The 12591-nt window shown below is 40.2% G+C and overlaps 1 protein-coding gene across 1 annotated transcript in view; it reads left to right on the top strand.

Annotated features, from left to right (window-relative positions):
* Window positions 1-2660, top strand: part of SLC7A11 (solute carrier family 7 member 11) — a 254563-nt gene extending 251903 nt beyond the window's left edge. Inside the window, exon 12 of the mRNA XM_063458437.1 lies at window positions 557-2660. Within this exon, the coding sequence (XP_063314507.1) occupies window positions 557-621 (65 nt within the window). The 3' untranslated portion in view covers window positions 622-2660. The remainder of the gene's footprint in view (window positions 1-556) is intronic.
* Window positions 2661-12591: the final 9931 nt, after the last annotated feature.

Raw genomic sequence — 12591 nt, 5'->3', positions numbered from 1 at the left:
CAAAATTTTGTTAGCCCAATATAAAAAGGTCTTACAAGATATTTTTCTCATATACATGTGAACATATAAACACATACATATATATAGACTATATATATATATATATATATATATATATATATATATATATAGAGAGAGAGAGAGAGAGAGAGAGAGAGAGAGAGAGAGAGAGAGAGACATACACACATCACAAGTACTCACACACATTTTGTACTTTACTTAATACACATTTATCTTTATGCTAATGCCTTCATTTAATGTCTAAGGCTTTAATTCTAATAAACTTTAGAAATCCTTCTTGCATCAAGCTTTGATTTTCTAATTAATTTGTAGTCATTTGCAGTGAGAGCATTGATTTGACCTTCCTCGTTAGTGGAGTACATCATGCTGGGGATAGTGAAAGTCAAAGACAAATGAAATGCAAAATAAAATGCATTATGCATATTATTTTATGGAGGTAAAAGCTTCATTAGATGTTAAATACTGATGTATAAATCCTGCGGACATCCCTTGTTTCATGATTTTTACAACACCTATGTTCTTTTTTCTATTACAGAGCAAACAACTAGAATATTGCAAATGCTTCTGGAAGTTGTACCAGCTGAACAGGACAGTTCTTGAGAGGTCAATAAGCTGGAACATATGAAGTGCAATCCTCTTAGTTCTTGAAGAGATTCCAAAAGTTTAAACTATTCTCTAAATATTTAAGTAATTCCCAGTCATTGCACTTAGAACTGATACGATGTGCAGATATTTATGAAGTGAATAATCCAGATTTCTGAACACTTCATAAGCATAATAGATGCGCTGCTTTAATTGTTTCAAAGCACTAACAAATTCAATGAATGCAAATTGCACAGCACACCTCAGTTTAGTCCCTCTTGTATAGAGAAGTAGCAGTAACTAATAACATCTGCATTGTTGTAATTCTGCACTTTATTCTCTTACTGTCTTGAGGTTTGTAAACTGCTTTTATATTTCTTATAGCTGGGAATTTATTTTTCCAAGATATAAAATGAGCATCTAATTGTGTTGTGTATTCTTACAAATCACAGCTCTTTTAGTTCATGTTCAAACGGTCTCTAGTCCTGGCAAGAATGGCTCAGCCTGTCATCCATTTTTTTTAAAAATGTTTTTAAATGAGCTGGAGAAAAGTAACACATTTTTATTGGTTGCACATTTGGTTATGTTCATAATGGTGTGCTAAGCATCGTAAACCCCTATGGGAGAGAAACACGATATGTAAATAGAATATTGTTGTAGTTATTACTACAGTATTGCCAGTGTCGTTTCCAGCTCAAATTACTACCAGTGGAATTTTAACCTACACATTTACTTAATGTTAGACTGTAGTAAATATATAATATTGTAATCATGGAACCATTGTAAATCTATTTATTTTACGTTAATTGTTCACATTGATATATATTTGTAATTTTGTAAGTGTCTGAGTAAAAAAAAAAAAACAACTATTGTTATGCGAAATTTGGGTTCACCACAATGAGGTGATTTACTGCAAGGAATACAATCACCCAAATATGCCAATGCAAAGGGGCCCAGTGTCACCTTGTATGAGTGCCCAGATAACCCCTAGTAGTAAAATACCACAAATTATAAAATATAATGACTCTAGTTCGTCTATTTTAATAAATATTTCTTCAGAAAAAAACAGCAACATAGAAATAAATTGCACAATGACCATAGCAACAAACTCACTCTCTACAACTAAGTACATAAAACACAAAGTACATGCAAATAAAATCACATAATCTACGCCAAGACCTTTCCATGATGACATACAGGAAGAGAAAGAAAAGATGAAGTGTGCAGGTATAAATAACTCATGCCTTGTGACCTCACTAGAGGTGTTGACTGAGTTTAGCTCATTGAGAGTAGTATTAAACTAATTAATATTAAGTAAGAGGACACATATCCTTTGTCATAACATTTGGGTGACAGGATGTCACCACAAACTGGATGAATCATATGAGTTAATGCTCTAATATTTATTGGTCACAATTTCTGAATGTGGCAAAAAATAATTTAGAGAACTGAAAATATATACTGATAAGCAAATATTTTTAAATACATCAAATTTTTTTCCTCTCTCAATAGGCCTCATTTGTTCAGTGCTAGATAAAAAGATAACAGAGCATACTGTGACAAATAAAAATGGACCATGTAAAGTAGATTTTAAGCGTCAGTGATAAGGTTACAATTTAAAGGTAGTATTTATGATTAAATATATGTGAGAAGAAGATACCAAAATTGAATGTATATAATGCATCATTTAATCACTTTGATTTCTACAATACGCCAGATGTGTCTAATTTTACAGATATGTCATGCTACATGTCGAATGACACTATTCTTCCTTCGAAACAGATGTGCAAACTGTTGCAGAATATAAATATAAGGTATTTCCTTTTTTCTGTTGTAAATGCAGAATCCTCAGAAATTGAGTTCAAAGGGCTGCCACCTTTCACTGAACAGAATTGTGTTTGCCTGACTTTGAGCACAAAGCTGCTTTTTTCCAGTGCACTTTGACCAAGATTTAGAAATTGATACATGTCAAAAAGGATTTTTGAAAAGCTCCCACTAAGAAAAAAGATGTCTCGTTAAATGACCTATTGTTGGATCAGTTTGAATTAAACAAATCATTTTTTGTCATTTCTGTTGTATACAGAGTTTATTTTGTATACGGTTTTGTGTATTTAGGTTGGTAGATAAACTGTCAGAGTAAAGTGTATGATTGTTTAATACGTTATTTTACAGAAGTTGTTATATAGAAAAATAGCTATAAATAAAAGGTAGAGTACCAAATATTGAGCCCAAATCTTTCATTTTCCATGTGTATAGTTTATTCCATGTATATCTCAATGTGAACAATTTTAAAATGCATTCTTATGAATAACATACAAAAAAAAAAAAAACGTTTTAAACCACTGTGTGATTATTTCCATATGTAGGATATTGTTTATGAAATGTAATTGAAAAATAATAAGAGAAACAAACAAGGTCTGAAATTTCTAAAGATATACTGTTTTCTTATGGAAACGTGATATATATTATAACATATGTTGCAAATAAAATCTAAAAAATAAAATAAAAAAAAACACATGAAACCGATATAGTGTATTATAGCTTATTTTAGTCTCAATAACAAGGAATAGACATGTTAAACTATTAACTAATTTCTATCAACTTTAAAGAGGAATTTTTATGTCTATACTTTATATTTTATGGTTTATGTATCAGAGTAAACACTACACTAGAGTATATGTAAAGGATGCATGTATTTGGGGTTAGTGGTAACCCTATTTGTTAGGCTTCAGAATGTAATGAGCAAATGTAAAGGAAAAATTGATATCAATGTCGAGATTGCAATTAGAATGAAATGTTTTCATGTACAAGCTCAGCAAATCTACTTCCAGATTGCCTCGTATTAGACCAAATCTGAGTCTTTATAAAATGTTCAAAATTGGCCATAAATTGCGACCAAATGACCCAAACTATAATCACCTCATTAGCTCAGGATATGCTCAAGAATTAAATCCTGAACAGTCTCCATGCCTACATACATATTAAGAATAAAATGTAATTATGCTAAAAAATTTAAGCAAATAAACCGATATTCAACATATATTTATTGGAGGGCTGAGTGATTGTCAGAACACCTCCTACCTAGCCCTTTATCCAACATCCGGTAGGTGGTGAGGGATTAAAGCTATATATAGGTTTTGTTGCCAATATATTGAGACCAGGGTATTCTGTATGCACCATGGCTGCAGCCTCTCTGTTCCTGTCAACAAGCTGAGGGTTGGAAAAGTATTTAGAAGTCCAGTCACACCAGGGAATGAACTATGTTGCTGTGTATGTGGATGGGGAGGTCAACTGACAGAGGTATCAGAATGCCAGGGTGGCCTTTGAGCAGATTTAATGTTAATTTTGGCAATGCAGGCCACCCTGGAGGCTGTTGCTCCTGGATAATAAGGAGAAGTAACCTGCAGTGCGAAAGGTTGCGTGCCAGTGATGGAGTGGAGCGCCCCTGCAACCTATCATACTGCGAGCTTCTCTGATCTCTTACATGGAGCCTCTTGCAGTGTGAGAATAGAGCGGAAATGGAACAGTTGCTGGAGAGATAAAAGTTGGGGTATTGTGGAGAGTCATATAGGGAGAGACCAAATGAATGGGGGGGGTTTAGAAATGTGTATGTGATGAAAGAGGAATATGGATGAGAACAAAGAAACAAGTTGGGTGTTTGGAAAAGTAGTGTGTGCGGTGTAGCAGAGGCACGCTGAGTGGGCTCTGAGTGGTGACATAAGTGGATAAGATGGTTGACCATAGTAGGGTGATAAAGAGTGATAAGGAATCAAGCATGACAGACAAAAGACAAATGGGAGAGTGTGGATATGACTGTATGCGTGTATGTATGAGAGACTATGGATATGACTGTGGGGTAGGGGCATTAACTCCTATGCCCCAACCCCACAGGTTTATAATCAGGGCCTGTGGGGTAGGGGCATATGAGGTGATGCTTTATAAATGCTTCTAAAACTATTAATATGTCATTCATACTACGTGATGCTCTAAATATATACGCTGTGGTAGGGGCTGTGTAATTTATACCAAATACTAAAAGTTATGTAGCATCTACCTCATTATCTTGGAAAGGGGTCATTAAGTGGTGATATGGTGGTAGATCATGTGAGCATGGTTACCAAAAAAGGTAGTTCTCATGTTGCTGAGGTTTGATCACTCCTGCTCTAGAACATAAACCAGTCATTGAGGAATAAATGTGAAAGAGGCACATTGAACCTAGATACTATGTGGAGAAGGTCTTGAGGTTTATTTAATTAAGATGCAGATGGGAACTCGAAGAACTGTATCACACTCCCATTTATGTTTTATTTATTTTTTAACCAGATATTGATTTGTATAGAAATAAACAAACACATTCAGGGCAAATGACATTTTCCTTACATTTGCAATTTAGACATTGCAATTACTCGACTAAAAAAAATATATAAACATTTATACACAATGAAAACTTCAAATAATTGGCAACTGACTTTAGGTATATATTTAAAGAAGTTCTGGTTCACATGGAGACACTGAGATATGTAATAAGAGTGACATTTTTCAATAATGAAGGATGGGAAATATAATGACAATTCATTAAAATGGGGTAACTTTATATTTTCAATATGCAAATAATTTACAATGATTAAAAACAAAAATGATGACAAATAAAAAGGCAGCAAGTCTTAGTTATACAAGCTAACCTCAGATGCATATGCCAGGTATTTGGCACTCCCATGCATGAATATCACACAAATTAAAATAAATGGGGGCTCAGCTGTTGAGCACAATTTGCAGCAATTTGCTGTGATTTGTACAAATTTGAAGGCAATGAACAATGGAATTAGATTTCATTTACTTTACATACATTCCTTTTTTATTTGCAGAAGGTGTTAGCTGCAAATTCAAAAACCTATTTTGTTCTTCAGACAACTAACTTTTAACTTTTGTTTTTAATAATATTTTGCCCATATGGCCATTTTCCATTTGTGAGAATTTATATTTAATGTTTTCAAAAAAATTTATATTCTTTATTTCAAACAGTTCTTTAAGTATGAATAGATCATAAAACCTTTTAAATATATGGAAAATATTTTGGTTTTTTTAAGTAGAGTATAATTACAGTATTTTACTGCAACTAGATGGCTTGATGCTTTGACCCAGCTTGTTTTTAAAAGTGTACGCTATATTGATGAGTATCTCCAAAAAATCATTGTAATCCAAGAAACAATATTTAGAAGTTTATACAATACATATAATGTGTATATGTGTTATTATTAAATATTATTGTAGTTATAATGATAGTATGTACACATGGAATACACATGTGCCGTTTATGGGCAACACTTGATACTTGAATAAAGAATATATTTTTTTCTTTTATTGTGTCTACGTATGGGATTATTATTTCAGGCCTAGTGTTAGGCCTTTGTATAGGCCATAGCCAAATACAGTATAAACCAAAAACTGATATGTGAGTGCTCCAAATAGATGTCACCACCAATCTTAATCTACACTCCAGCAGTGAGCGTGAAAAGCAAATAGTATCACGTATAATACAGTGAATATACAATCAATCAGTGATTATGTGAGGACCACCAGATCTATTATCATATAATAATGGATATCATCAAATATTCTCAAACTACAATATACCATGTATAGAAATAACTTTTTATTAAACCTATAAAGTATTATTAAAATAGGGACAAATTAAAAGTGTGCATCAAAGGTATATCACAAATAGACAAAATTAATCTATAATTAAAATACATAGGATAATGTGCAATCACAGTGAAACATAAAATCAATAAATATGACACATATAAATAGACACAAAGTATCCGGACTAGGGTCTTTATATAGACTAGGGTCTATACCCACTAAGATTGGAGCAGATATCAGTCTTGAGAAAGTCCTTGCTATAGGACGAAACGTGTAGACTATCTGTCTCAGGATCATAACCTTTACTGCATCTCCAGCGTGAACTTTACAACTAGAGATGTCCGAATAGTTTGCTGGCGAATAGTTCCTGGCGAGCATAGCTTGTTCGCGTTCGCCACGACGGGCGAACATATACGATGTTCGGTCCGCCCGTTATTCATCATCATTGAGTAAACTTTGACCCTGTACCTCACAGTCAGCAGACACATTCCAGTCAATCAGCAGCAGACCCTCCCTCCTAGACCCTCCCACCTCCTAGACAGCATCCATTTTAGATTCATTCGGAAGCTGCATTCTTAGTGAGAGGAGGGACAGTGTAGCTGCTGCTGATTTAATAAGGAAATCGATAGCTAGGCTAGTGTATTCAGTGTTCACTACAGTCCTGAAGGACTCATCTGATCTCTGCTGTAAGGACAGCACCCCAAAAAGCCATTTTTAGGGCTAGAACATCAGTCTGCTTTTTTTTTCCTGTGTAATCTAATTGCAGTTGCCTGCCTGCCAGCGTGTGTGTCAGGCTCACAGCGTATACTGTGCCCACTTGCCCAGTGCCACCACTCATATCTGGTGTCACAATAGCTTGCATTTAAAAAAAACAAAAACTTTTTTGACTGTGAAATAATTGCAGTCAGTTTCCTTCACACGTGTGCGTTTCAGGGCCTGCCAGGGCACAGTGTCACACCAGTGCAACTCATATCTGGTGTAACAGTAGTGTACATTTAAAAAAAAAAATAGAAATTTGACTGTGAAATAATAGCAGTCAGTTTCCTTCACACTTGTGCGTTTCAGGGCCTGCCAGAGCACAGTGTCACACCAGTGCAACTCATATCTGGTGTAACAGTAGTGTACATTTAAAAAAAAACAACACTTTTTTGACTGTGAAATAATAGCAGTCAGTTTCCTTCACGCGTGTGCGTTTCAGGGCCTGCCAGGGCACAGTGTCACACCAGTGCAACTCATATCTGGTGTAACAGTAGTGTACATTTAAAACTGTAATAGATTGAATAGCAGTTAGTTGTCTGCAAGCATGTGTGTCAGGCCTACAGCGTCTACTCTGTCAACTTCTGCCAGTGCACAGTGCCACTCATATCTGTTGTCACAGTAGCTTGCACGCATAGTACCACTAATCGAAAAAAAATGACAGGCACAGGCAGGCCGCCCCGCAGGGGCCGTCGTGGTCGTGGTGCTGTGATTCCCTTTGGCCCTAGAATAATGCCCAGTGTTCAGAGGCCACGTACCCTGAACTCGAAAAGTTCTGAGGACATAGCCGACTGGCTAACACAGGACACCCAATCTTCTTCAGCTTCCACTCGGAACCTTGGCACACCGTCCTCCTCCAGCTTAGCTTCGGGCACCTCTCAAGTTACCACTCGCCTGCCTGCCGCCACCACCAACACTAGCACCACAGCCGCTTCACTTGATATGACAGAGGAGTTATTTACACATCAGTTGGAAGAAATGAGTGATGCACAACCATTATTGAAAGAGGATGTAGATAACAGGGATATGTCTCAGTCAGGCAGCATTACACACATGGACGTATGGTGTGATGATGATGATGTTGTACCCGCTGCTGCTTCCTTTGCTGAGTTGTCAGACACAAGTGAAGCGGTTGATGATGGCGATGCGTCCGTGGATGTCACGTGGGTGCCCGCTAGAAGAGAAGAAGAACAGGGGGAAAGTTCAGATGGGGAGACAGAGAGGAGGAGGAGACGAGTTGGAAGCAGGGGGAGGTCGTCGCAAGGAGCTAGTCAGAACAGTCAGAAAGCATGCATCGCCACCCGGGGTCAGTCAGACAGCAAGCCAATCAACGCATGCTGTTGCCACCACCAGAATGCCGTCGTTGCAGAGCTCAGCAGTGTGGCATTTTTTTTGTGTGTCTGCCTCTGACAACAGCGATGCCATTTGCAATCTGTGCCAAAAGAAACTGAGTCGTGGGAAGTCCAACACCCACCTAGGTACAACTGCTTTGCGAAGGCACATGATCGCACATCACAAACACCTATGGGATCATCACATGAGTACAAGCAGCACACAAACTCAAAGCCGCCATCCTCCTCCTGGTCCAGCATCTTCAGCCACGTCAACCACTGCTGTCCTCCTTGCCCCCTCTCAACCATCCGCCACTCCGTCTCTCGCCTTGAGCAGTTCCTGCTCATCTGCCCACAGTCAGGTGTCTGTCAAGGACATGTTTGAGCGTAAGAAGCCAATGTCACAAAGTCACCCCCTTGCCCGGAATCTGACAGCTGGCTTGTCTGAACTCTGAGCCCGCCAGCTTTTACCATCCAGCTGGTGGAGTCTGAGGCGTTCCAAAAATTTGTAGCTATTGGGACACCGCAGTGGAAGGTACCCGGCCGAAATTTCTTTGCACAAAAGGCAATCCCCAACCTGTACTCGATTGTGCAAAAGGAAGTAATGGCATGTCTGGCACACAGTGTTGGGGCAAGGGTCCATCTGACCACTGATACCTGGTCTGCAAAGCATGGTCAGGGCAGGTATATCACCTACACTGCGCATTGGGTAAACCTGCTGATGGCTGCCAAGCATGGAATGCGTGGCTCTGCAGAGGAGTTGGTGACACCGCCACGACTTGCAGGCAGGCCTGCTGCCACCTCCTTTACTCCTCCTACTCCATCCTCTTCCATAACCTCCTTGGCTGAGTCCTCTTCTGCATCTGCATCCTGCTCCACATCAACAGCACCCCCACAGCTCCCCAGGTACTATTCCACATCCCGGATACGGCAGTGTCACGCCGTCTTGGGGTTGACTTGCCTGAAAGCAGAGAGTTACACCGGACCAGCACTCCTGTCCGCCCTGAATGCACAGGTGGATCAGTGGCTGACTCCACACCAACTGGAGATCGGCAAAGTGGTTTGTGACAACGGAAGAAATTTGTTGGCGGCATTGAATTTGGGCAAGTTGACACATGTGCCGTGCATGGCACATGTGTGTAATCTGATTGTACAACGCTTTGTGCATAAGTACCCAGGCTTACAGGACGTCCTGATGCAGGCCAGGAAGGTGTGTGGCCATTTCAGGCATTCCTACACGACCATGGCGCACTTTTAAGATATCCAGCGGCCAAACAACATGCCAGTGAGGCGCTTAATTTGCGACAGCCCATCACGTTGGAATTCAACACTCCTAATGTTCGATCGCCTGCTATTTGTATGACCGGGGTGCTAGGACAGCCTCTGCTGAGCAGGGAAATTTTTTGCCACGTTACTGGACGCTCATGCGCAATGCCTGTAGGCTCATGCGTCCTTTTGAGGAGGTGACAAACCTAGTCAGTCGCACCGAAGGCACCATCAGCGACATCATACCATTTGTTTTCTTCCTGGAGCGTGCCCTGTGAAGAGTGCTGGATCAGGCCGTAGATGTGTGTGAAGAGGAAGCGTTGTGGTCACCATCACCACCAGAAACAACATTATCAGCATTGCTTGCTGGACCTGCGGCAATGCTGGAAGAGGATTGTGAGGAAGAGGAGTCAGAGGAGGAATGTGGCTTTGAGGAGTTGGAGGAAGACGAACCACAACAGGCATCCCAGGGTGCTCGATGTCACCTATCTGGTACCCGTGGTGTTGTATGTGGCTGGGGGGAAGAACATACCTTCAGTGAGATCACTGAGGATAAGGAACAGGACATGAGTAGCTCGGCATCCAACCTTGTGCAAATGGGGTCTTTCATGCTGTCGTGCCTGTTGAGAGACCCTCGTATAAAAAGGCTGAAGGAGAACGAACTGTACTGGGTGTCCACGCTACAAGACCCCCGGTATAAGCAGAAAGTGCCTGAAATGTTACCGAATTACCGCAAGTCGGAAAGGATGCAGCAGTTCCAAAATAAATTAAAAAGTATGCTTTACACAGCGTATAAGGGTGATGTCACAGCACAACCGGAATATAACAGGGGAAGAGGTGAAAGTAATCGTCCTCCTCCCATGACCACACCAGCAAGGACAGGACGCTTTACAGACTTGTTGTTGATGGAGGACATGATGTCCTACGCATCGCCACAGCCCTTCGGGGTCCACCCTCAGAGAACGACTCGACCGACAGGTAGCAGACTACCTCGCCTTAACTGCAGATATCGACACTCTGAGGAGCGATGAACCCCTTGACTACTGGGTGTGCAGGCTTGACCTGTGGCCTGAGCTATCCCAATTTGCAATAGAACTTATGGCCTGCCCTGCTTCAAGTGTCCTTTCAGAAAGGACCTTCAGTGCAGCAGGAGGTATTGTCACTGAGAAGAGAAGTCAACAAGGTCAAAAAAAGTCTAGATTGCCTCACCTTTATTAAGATGAATGAGGTATGGATCCCGAAGGGACTGACAGTGGGCGATACATTCGACTAAAAAGGCCGGATGAGAGGGACGTAACAGGGATTAAACTGATAGGAATAGTACTAATTAACACACCACTCCTATCTGGTGGCACATTAGATTGCACGCGCAGTGCCCCAAATTTGAAGTAGGAGGACCGACCAAGCATCTTTTTCCATCTCCCGGTTCCTAAAATCGATGCCATATACACGTCCCCTGATAGGGGACGTAACAGGGATTAAACTGATAGGAATAGTACTACTTAACACACCTTATAATAACACAGAGAGAGGCAATGCAGAGAGAGGAGTCTGAAGAAGAGGAGTCAGAGGAGGAAGGTGGCTTTGAGGAGGTGGAAGACCAAACACAGCAGGCGTCCCAGGGGGCTTGTTGTCACCTTTCGGGGACCCTTGGTGTTGTACGTGGCTGGGTGGAGGAAGAGACCTTCAATGACATCAGTGAGGACAAGGAACGGGACATGGCTAGCTTGGTATCCAACCTTGTGCAAATAGGGAGTTTGCGGTTGTGCAAATGGACTGTTTGCGGTTGTTTGCGGTGCGTTAAACGGGGAGTTTGGTCTGTCACTGGGAAGCGGGCGTAACCCTTACACTACCAGATCGATACAACATCATACCTGATGTTTTAAAGCATGTTATTCCAAACAATTTAGGAATGTTAGGTGATTTATGCCCTTTATTGATTAAAACCAGACTCTGCATCAACTATATAATTTTCCATGGGAGTTTTGCCATGGATTCCCCTCCGGCATGCCACAGTCCAGGTGTTAGTCCCCCTGAAACAACTTTCCCATCACTATTGTGGCCGGAAAGAGTCCCTGTGGGTTTTAAAATTCGCCTGCCTATTGAAGTCTATGGCTGTTCGCCCGGTTCGCCCGTTCGCGAACATTTGCGGAAATTTGCGTTTGCCTTTCGCGAATGGAAAATTTTATGTTCGCGACATCTCTATTTACAACCTATTTATTTATTTTTAAATGAACGAAAGCCCCGCCAAAACCAAAGACAACCTGTGAACATTCAATAGAAAAAGAATGAACGCTCTGTATGGCCATAAAACATTCATGCCTTTAACAAAACAATCTAATTTACTTTATTTTGTTTGTTTGAATTTATGAGAAACTACTCTTACCCTACGCCTAAGAAACCATTCGTATGGAAAGAGCCCAAAAGCATATATGAATTGAAATACACAAAATAAAATGAACAGAAACATTGCAAGTGAATTAAGCAAATAATTGAATAGAGTCAATGACGCTGCGGGAAGGTACCGGGCACGACGGCCTGTCCTATGGTTCGACGTCAGCAGGAACTCCTGGGTCAGTTGCAGTGTAGTTTCATATGAAGGAAGTGGCATTGACTTAACAGGAACTGAGCCTTAGGATTAAGGGATCCTGGACTAGTGGACAACCAGCAGGCAGGCGAGCGCTTCCACAGGTTAGTTTTGCACAATCTGTATGTATTGGACAATCTGTATGTTCCGGAAGTAATCGCATGTAGATCATTAATGAAAAGTAGAGTAGAAAAGGGGGAGTCCCTTTTGAAGGTAATAAAGCCCCTCCCAAAACTCCAGGCAAGATCTTAACATATACACACACATACACACACACACAGATATATATTTTTATGTATTTTATGTATTCATACATATATATGAATACAAACATATATATATATACATATATATTACATTACTGGGATCTAGGAAGGTAGGGAGAGGAGCACACATGGGAGGGGG

Source organism: Pelobates fuscus, chromosome 6, assembly GCF_036172605.1.
Source record: "Pelobates fuscus isolate aPelFus1 chromosome 6, aPelFus1.pri, whole genome shotgun sequence".
NCBI classification, from domain to species: Eukaryota; Metazoa; Chordata; class Amphibia; order Anura; family Pelobatidae; genus Pelobates; species Pelobates fuscus.
Note: the sequence above shows the minus strand (reverse complement) of the source record. Positions and strands in the feature narration are given on the sequence as shown.